Source organism: Nanorana parkeri, unplaced genomic scaffold (genome assembly GCF_000935625.1).
Source record: "Nanorana parkeri isolate BGI_ZX_2015 unplaced genomic scaffold, ASM93562v1 scaffold289, whole genome shotgun sequence".
NCBI lineage: Eukaryota > Metazoa > Chordata > Amphibia > Anura > Dicroglossidae > Nanorana > Nanorana parkeri.
Genome location: NW_017306557.1, coordinates 1103942 through 1113764, shown reverse-complemented (window position 1 = coordinate 1113764; position 9823 = coordinate 1103942). Strand labels below are relative to the sequence as shown.

General features: G+C 41.4%; 1 protein-coding gene across 1 annotated transcript in view; it reads left to right on the top strand.

Moving 5' to 3' along the window:
- The window catches only part of ZC2HC1A (zinc finger C2HC-type containing 1A), a 43753-nt gene that overhangs the window by 21860 nt on the left and 12070 nt on the right, over positions 1 to 9823 (top strand). The window contains exons 7-8 of the mRNA XM_018557553.1: positions 408 to 513; positions 6329 to 6448. Coding sequence (XP_018413055.1) covers positions 408 to 513; positions 6329 to 6448 — 226 coding nt within the window. The remainder of the gene's footprint in view (positions 1 to 407; positions 514 to 6328; positions 6449 to 9823) is intronic.

Here is a 9823-nt window from a genome sequence, read left to right as displayed (position 1 = left end):
CAGAGCTGCCAGTCAGCTCTGTCCTCTTCTGGGTGCTGCTGGAGCGACTTGCCGTCTGTACACTGAACACAGGGAGTCGCTCGCTCCCGTACCTCCACCATTCAGCAAATGTCTCATTTTTTTTCTTTCTAGTAAATATAAAGCGTTCTTTGATTGGGCAAGATGGAGTGGAGGGCCGGATGGCATCATGATCACCACCTCTTCCAATCAGAGAAAGTCTTTGGTAGTCATTGGAAAAATAAAACGTTTGCAGAATTGTGGAGATTCTGGAATGAGTGACTCCCTGTGTTCAGTGTACGGATGGCCAGATGTTCCAGCAGTACCCGGCATGGGACAGAGCTGACTGTATGTATCGCAGACTACTACGGTACAGTAATTTCATCTTGCATTATACTTTACTTTATTAGGTATACCTTCAGCAAAGCCAGCATCTGGCAGTGGAACAGCAATAAATCGTTATCAGCCAGCCTCCCCTGGAAATAAAAACTCCACCATTGCAAATCCTCAGATGGGGTAGGTTGAAAGGATAAAGTGAGCATTCTATTCTGAAGCTTTTAGTGTGTGAGGTGATGCTGATGATGTTGATGTATTATGATAAGAATGTAATATGATAGCTTTATGTGCCTTTGCTACCCAAGTGATATTGATCTGTTATTAAATGTGCTATTAGCTCATTAGGATTACCTCATCATCACTCTCACCCCAGTATGTACATGTTGATTAATTGCTTTTATTTTACATGTACATGTAGGAGTAGAGAGCTTCTGTACAGTGAGTGTGCACTGGAATGTACACCATAATGTGCGACTACATGCACTGTACACTTGCTTGTATCAGGGTCGGTTTATTAAAGCACTTCTAGGTCTAGGGAAACGATCCTGGTGTCTAAGGGCATCAGCAGTCAGCACTAGACAACCCTAGCTGACTGAGCACAAGAAAAATAAAAATCCATGTTGAATATTGAATATTTTTGCTACTTGCTGTTGATTGTTGATTTCCCCTAAAATAAGTGGACTCTCGAGGTTTCTGGTTGAACTTCCATTACCATTAAAGTGTGTGTGTGTGTGTGTTGCGTTTACCCGTTTTGAAGGCTTTAATGGCCTGTTGGACTTTGACGGCAGAGATCTCCGCCTCCATGAGGTCCCTACCGGCTTGTGGGATCTCTGGAAGGGTAATTCGGGAGAGAAATTCACGGATAGTATCGAGGGAGGATGTGGAAGGGGCCGAGTATATTTTGGAGAGATGATGACGGAATTCACATAGGATTTTGGTTGGATCACTAGTGCGGGTGGCCATTCTGGTGCGGAGGGAGATCGGGGTGGGGACACTATCAAGTGTGTGTGTTTTCGGTCAGTCCAACTGCCCATTAATATCTATGATCCCAAAAAGTGGAACTCCATGAGAATATAAATAAACCCCTTTTAGTCTAGTTATATTATTACATTCATTTTAAAAACTATGCAATTGATTTTTGTTTGTGCAGCTAGTCAATCTACATTGTATTCTGCAACCAGCCAGGCTTTACTACATTGTACAGTGCAGCTAATCTAACATGTTGTTTTATGGAAAGGGAAGCTACACTAGTGAATAGTGTCACCATTCTGCCTGTACAGTGTGGTTGGGGTCATTGACCCATAACACTACCTGATTGTCCAATATCTGGACAGGCAGTACAGTTTCACATTGTATTTTGGATGATACAAAACTTTCAGTGCTGGGAGCTTTGTGTTTTGTAAAAATATGGGCAGAGCTGATGGTACACTGAAAGGTGCCCTACCCTAAGGCTCGGCCAACTAACTTTCTGTATAACCCTAAAATTAACTATTCTTCTAACACTAAGACTCCCTTATGTAAACGTAACCTATAATTTGCATACTTGCCTCTCCTCTACTGGGATCCTTTACACAAATAGAGTCCAGGATTGGATGGCCTGGTACAGAGACAGTTTTGGTATAATAAATATTTGTCTGGATTGCAGCTTTTAAGGTGGACACATGAACAGATCTCTCATAAACAGTGACTGGAATTTAACTTCAATTGAGTGAAGTAGATGTATAACACACATGCAATGACAGGGACACTTCTCTGTGGGGCCAAAGGAACAATCAAATGACAGGGCCACTTCTCTATGGGACTTGCAGAACAATCCAATGATGGGGCCACTTGTCTATGGGACCTAATTAACAATCAAATGACAGGGCCACTTCTCTATGGCACTTGGGGAACAATCCAACGACAAGGCCACTTAGCCCCTTATTCACACCGACAGTTTAGGTGCATTTAGGAATTCCTGTGGCAGGAGCCTGCCATTTTCTGCAGAAAGAATTCCTGTGGCAGGAACCTGTGATTTCCTGCAGCAGGAATCCCAAATCTGCTGTTTTCAAGCAGTAGCTGTCATCTGTTCAAATTAATGATCGGGTGACAGCGGCCGCATTTGAATGCGGCAGAATGCTGGCGCACCACATCGATTAATGCATCCAGGGATAGTGATTGATTCCTAACCGCATCATTAATTTGAACAGGTGACAACAACCACTCTTTGCATGGTGCTGTTAAATAGTTTATAGACACATTATAGTAGACAGTTGTGAGCTTTACTTTTGTTTATAAGTCAGTAGAGCTGCAGCTAACGATTATTTTCAAAATCGATTAGTTAGCCGATTAGTAAGTTCGGTTATTCGGATATGTGGATGCGGCCGGGCGGGTCTGACAGTGGCAAGCGTGTGGTGGGGAGGAGGTGTGGCGCGCAGCGTGTGTGGAGCCGTGGACAGGGCCAACCAATCGGAAGCCGATTAATCGATGATTGAAAAAGTTGACAACTTTTTCAATAATCGATTATAATCGATTATGTTGGTTAGTTGTTGCAGCCCTATAAGTCAGAGATGTATGTCAGTGTACAGCAATGCAGAGCCCTTTTAACAGTGCACACACTGTTTAACATTGCACTGCTACCGTAGCTTCTAACCAAGACCTTTATTACCAAATATAATTATACAAATCTGGTCAGATCACATAACTACACAGAAAGTCTTGCGGTAATACAAAACAAAGGGGAACACACAGTGAACCAATTATTCTGTTGTTTTGGCTAAGGTTATACAAAGTGTAATAAACATCAACAGCAATGTAAACAAGCAGATCCAACACATGAATTATTCACATTCCAAGCAATGATAGAACATCTCTGCTCCAAACAATTCAGTTCAAAAGTTTATAAATGAGGAAGAAAGAGGAAATCTATTCAAAGTGAGAGAAATCCCTGCTTAAGAAGTTGTTATTGCAACAGGTGTTCACATTGGAAGTTTGTTGCTCTGTTCTCGTTTCGGCGACAACTCAAAATGTTGGATCTTCCTTCACTTCAAAGTGTACTTGCACCATTGCAGTCAAATTTGAGAATCCCCCCACTATATGTTTGTGTTCCCATTCACACAGCCTACCTTAAAATAATATATTATATTAATAATATTGTCCAGCTGATATAACATTTGCTTTCCTATTTTGAAAAGGGAAACACAATAGTAAACCTTATAAGATAGGGCACGAAATGGAACATGTATGGCATGCAAAGGAGAAACCAAATCTAGGCTTTGATTTAGAGGGATCAATAGCTAAAACTGTACTTTGTTCCCATCTTTGGAGATTTAAATGTTGGTTTTAATCTGCAGTTATTGTGGGGCTACCCCATGCATTGCAAAGGTTAATTTTTATCTAGGGGTTTGGAGGAAGTGGACTTTTACTTACCTGATCCTCGCTCCCTTGGTGGTCAGCAGTTACCTCTCTCCATCCCACTCCGACTTGTCGACGCTCCCCCAGTGTTCTCACGTATGATGCAGAGCTATGGGCACTGTATTAGATGTGATGGTGTCAGTGGGCCTCCGACCAATGTAAAGGAGGATGGGGGAAGGCTATGGGTGTCAGTCCTGGAGTCAGTGGGGCTCAGGTAAGTAAGAGCCCTTAACAAAGCCCCCCCCTAGATCAGACTTTCTCAAACACGGTGCATTCTGGCTTCCTCAGAGTGCCTTGAAATGTTCTCACAGAATCATGCTTTTGATGTGAAGAGGGCTCCTAGTCTGAGAGGATTATTTAAATTGGGACTCTGCTGTGAAAGGAGGGATTCTAATGTGAAAGGGGGACCCTGATATGAAGGGGGAAGTCTGATGTGACGGGGAGAACCCCAGTTTTTTTTTTTACATGGTGTCCCACTTTATAATCCCTACCAGACCCCTGTCTCGGATAAGGATCTGGTAAAGAATTTGGAGTGAGTTGCCTTGAGAGTTTGCATACCGATAAAGGGTGCCATGACTGAAAAAAGGTTGAGAAATACTGCCCTAGACATAAACAAGCATTTAACCCTTGCAGTGTGAGGGTAGCCCCAATGCAAGGGGTGTTTTTGTTGTTTTGGGTATTTTGTTTTGTTTTTTTATATACATAGGATAGGCTTTAAATGTTTCCTTTGCCGGGCATAGCTTGCATGATATACAACAATGCTTGACTTCACTTACTGTCCTCTGGGTGTCACTGCTTTCCTACCAGATCTGTTTTTGTAAAATAGTCAAAAGATCTGTAGTGACTAACACACATTTATGTTTATCACTAGACTGCTGTCACGCCAACTGCTTGTTTTCTGTATTTTGTTAGGATTTGCTAGTCAAAAATATTTTGTTGGAGACGACATAAGCATTTCTTTTATAGGATGTATGTATGTGTAGTTCAACATAGTGTGACTCCACTACGGTTTTCCTTATTTCTTTGGTTTGTCCTCTAGCCAATATGAAACACCTTGGTTTTTGTCACAACGCTATCTTTTTTCTCATCTGTTTTCCTATAATTTTCTGTCTCCATTACAATGGTCATCAGGCAAGTAGGGAGTAGGAGTAGGTTTTTGTGCTTTAACATTGCATGCACCCTTAAATGTATTTCCACTTTTGCCGTCAAATTTGAAAAAAAAACCTCTGTGTGTTTGTTGTGCGTTCCTATTCACAACAGCATACTGAATAATAACTTTTAAAAAAAGATTCCATTTAGATGCTTTGTTGCAGCAGGCAACTTGGCCAATTCCAGGTTTTTCTCAGCAACTTCACAGTGGTCTGTTTTTTTATAGAAAGACTTAGGACTGTAATTTGAGGATTGTGTTTTTTCATTAACTTCAATATCATACAGTGGAGAAGCCCATCACAGCCCCTCCTAACATTACAAAAGAAGAAGCAAGTAGAAATGGTAACTCTTAACTCAAGAAACCCTAACCCAAGTAAAAGCAGTGTAAACTGCTGGAAGCATTTTCTTTCAGCTTATGCTATGTGAATGGGAACATAAAACAAATAGGTGTCTTCCCAATTTGATTGCAAACATGGAAATACACTTTAAAGTCAACCCCTAACTGTAACCCTTACTCTACAACCTAACACTGTTAAACCTAACCTTACACCTAGAGGTAACCCCATACATAACCCTGTGCTTATCCTAACCCTAAGTTAACTTTTTAATATCCATACTTGTCATTGCCAAAGATATTGAGCAATTGAGAACAATGATCAGCACCAAATGTATGCTGTCCTTAAGCCAAAAACAAGATGCTCCAAGATGCTGTCACCACATTTAACTGATTGGGTACATTCATATGTGATCATATTACTCCATTTCATTTGAAGCACAATCCATAATTCTGTCCTTGACCCTAGCAGAGACACTGTTATGACCTCACTTTTTTTCATGTTAGGCAACTATAAATTGTTCTGTTATTAGCTACCTAAAGGTGTACTTTGTTATTCTTGTACTTATGGAGCATATATTAGAGCTTGTAACACATGGGGCATTGAGAGGATTTGTAGATGGGCATTGAATTGTTATTTTACAAACTGACTGGACTTATTTAAAGGTTAAGTTCCCCTTTTATACCATGTTTCATGTTATCCCCCCCCCCCCCAAAATTGTTACTTAATGTCCGTACCTCGGTATGGAGGTACAGACATTCAGGAAAAGCAGAAATTGCCATGACTGTGCAGAAAGGACTGTAACCCTTAGGAACCTTATTTTGGTTTACAGTAGTCACATCAGTAAAATCTGGAATCCAATTAACTTGTATTGGTTCAAGTGATTTGCACATGGTTATGACATTTTAAAACAGTCTTTTTCAATGATATTCATTAAAACATGAATGATTGGTTCTAATGGGCTGCAGCACTGTGCTCTTTGCTCTAATAAACAAAGGACATAGCTTCAAAGGGAACAGTTATGCTTGTGCAATCGTCTTTAATAGTTTTGTTTTGTTATAGTACTACTTCCAGATGATGGCAGCCAATAAAACCAGTCCACCTTTTCTTTTTACTAGTAAAATTGGTACAGTAGGCCCACCTCTGCGGACAGGAAGAGATTTACAAAGCCTGAATGACAGTAACCCTAAAGCAGACAGTTGCAGCCCAAGATCTAATGACTTGCTCCCAATTAACAAGTAAGTATAGAAGGGGGTTGGTGTAGGTGTACATGTGAAGTGTGCATGCTCATTGACATTAGAGAAAACATACAGGCATGATCTGTCCATCTCTCAGGGAACAAGCTCCGTCATCACCAGGGGAAAAATGGCAAGTGGACAATGGTTTTTTAACCCATCTGATCATTATGTTCCTAACTGCTTTCAAGTTTTAATGTCTACCAAGATGCCAAATAGGGTAACGTCACTCTGTATTATTAATCAGCGGTCCAAATAGCTCTCTATCATTAATTTGTTGTCCATCTTACTTACCAGTACCAGTGGCTCATATTAAACTCTCATTAGGAGTGGCCCTAATTTTTCCTCTCTCTCCCCCCTTCTGCGCTGGCCGTTGTTTCCAGCACAGCCCCAATGCAAGACAAGACAATTTGCCTTGTCACGTATGGTGTGCATTCACACCACCGTGTTGCAGTAGAAGCGTAGTGGTGTGCGCTGTAAAAAGTATAACCGTCTCGCACCCTGCTGTGCACTTGAAACTGAATGGAATGTCACTTGTGACATTTCAATAAAGTTCTAACATCAAAAGTTCACAGTGAGAAGCATTGGGATCATTGGCTTTGGCACTCTGATGGACACCACACACAGATGGTGTGAATGGGCCCTTCAAGTGTAATTGTGACCAGGCTTTGGACATTCAGATCTTCTACATTTTCTTAAACGGTAAATACACATTAAAATCAGTTATTGGCCTGTGTAGCTATTCATCCTCAAAGTAAACAACAGAAGCACTGAAGTCATTCACCTTCCTCTTCTCCCCTCTCCCAGCAGTGACTTAGCAATCTTTCAGGCTCCAACGTTAACATGGAGCAGGTTCTCCTGGGAGGGGAAGCAGGATGAGCTGAGATGCCTGATAGAGCCAACTTTATCGGCTTTCTTTCTTCCTCATTGAACTCCGACGATGGAAGCCTGCAGCTGCAGCAGATAGTGAACCCTTTTTTTAAAGTTTATTCACAGCTTGTTACCCACCTGCTGACCAGCTAAAATATATATGTGTCGGCAAGAAGGTGGGCTTTAACTACCGGCTGGCATTTCTTTTCACTGTTCTGTGCTTTAAGCACGCTCCCAGCACAGTGACAAAGCTGTTACTGACAGCTCCTGGTCACTGTTTAGAATCGGGAGCTGGGGACGGGCTTCTGATCATATGATCACTGTCATTTGCTGTCACAGTGATCACTTGATCAGGAGCACCTGCCTCCTGTCGTTAGGGTACTCTGAAAGGCAGGGCCCTCCTTACCATCTTGTCTTGAATTGTATTGTGATTGTAATGTCTTCCTTATATTGTGAAGCGCTGCGCAAACTGTTGGCGCTATATAAATACTATGTAATAATAATAATAAAGGGCCAGAATCAAGGTGTTAAGGTAAATACTTGAATGCCCATAGATTGGCCACAGGTTCACATTACCAAAGGCCTTATTCCTCAAAATGCCCTCTGCTACAGACTTTTCACATTGTACCTATTGTGCTATTCCTCTACAGGAGTTTCCAGAGGGGGACACACTAATCCAGGCTCTGTGTTAAGGTGCCCATACACTGCTCGATTCTCGTACAAGAATCGCGGGAAAAATCGTACGAGAATCGAGCAGTGTGAACGAAGACATGCGACCGCTTCTACTGTACGGTCGCACGTCTTTTGTCGAACCAGCATGCTCGAAAACCCTGCTCGTTCGACAGCTGCGGAACGGGCCAGTGTGCACACGCGCACACTGCCCGTTCTGCATTGCGGTCATCAGAAGCCCGCCCCTCAGCGGGGGCAGGCTTTAGATGATCGCAAGTACGATCTGCCTGTCCAATATGGGCAGATCGTACGAGCTTTTAATAAGCTTACGACCATCGCAAGACAAAAGTCTTGCGATGGTCGTAAGGTGTATGGGCACCTTTAGAGCAGATGCAATAGATAATAAACGCAAGAGGTGCTTGTTAATAATTTGTCCAAAATGATTCCTTAGTGCTGGGACTACACACCAGATTTCAATCTGCTCTTAAAATGTTGAAATCTATTTTGCAAATGAAGATGCTGCTAACAAGGAGTTAAATTTGATACTAACATGCAATGAAAATCTCATGAGTAGCCCCAACCTAAGGAGTGATGGTGTAATCGATGCGTGATACCATCAGCTGCCTTGTCGTCAGCTGTATGCACACTCGCTTAATCATTCCACTATGGTGATATTATATGACACGCTAGTTTCGATTTCATTTACAGCTTGGCTTTAGAAATCAGCATTATGATGCCATATTTTGGTCACACTTCTATATAATGCTTCTGGGAAATCAAGTTTAAAAATTGTGCTTGTCATCTAGGATGAAATGTGCACTGAATGACATGCAGATATAAAAGACACAAATTAAGGCAGCTCCTTTTAAATATAAATACATCCATAAATGTATATTTTGAATGCAGTCTGTATAATTACCTGAATTTGACTCTGTGTCCGCCTCTGCCAGTCTACGGTATAGCAGAGCTCAGAGATGGGGAGGGAGAAGCAGCACAAGATTCCAGCCATGTGTGCTGCAGTGCAAGATTCATGCTAATAGTTGGGGAGAGCAGAGTGATGAAAAGATAAGTCCATCAGTCTGCTACTTCTTCTTTCACTGTCCAGTCACTGGGGTGGGAAAAAGACCTGGAAATAATACTGGACTGCTGTAGAGAAAGATCAGTTCTCCTGCTATGTCAAACAGAGCTACTTTGTGAGGTAAAGTTGTATTAATTAAAAGGACAGAAATACAAATCATTTGGTTTCTTTATGTATTTCATCTGTGTATTTAAGTGTGCTTGTCTGTAGCTCTGATAGCTGCAATAGCTGACAAAGAAAAGTACTGTCCATAACACAAGCCAGCATAATTATTCACCCCCCTTCCTTGACTGTTGCACAGTTTGCAGTGTTACCACTTGGAAGTAAATATACATTTATCTGTAGTGTTATGTCTACATGCTACACAGATTAGTCCACAATGTCTAAGCTTTAAAAAAATATATACATCCTTTCTCCAAATTGTATACAAATTAAAAAATCTTAAACATAGTGAGTGAAATGTATCAAAATCTGGAGCAGCTGTGCATGGCAACCTATCAGCATCTCTCTTTCATTTTCAAACCTTAACTGAACAAACTGAAGAGAGAAGCTGATTGGTTGCCATGGGTAACTGCTTCCGATTCTTCTGCTCAGGTTTTGATAAATTCCACCCATTGATTCTATAAATATTTACCCCCTTTCTTGGGAAACTCCTAATAAAGCTCTGGTGCAGCTTACCTCCTTCAGAATTCACATTAGCAGCCCAACTTTGTGCAGTTTAAGCATACCTTTGCTCCAAAATTAACCTTTACATCATGCTA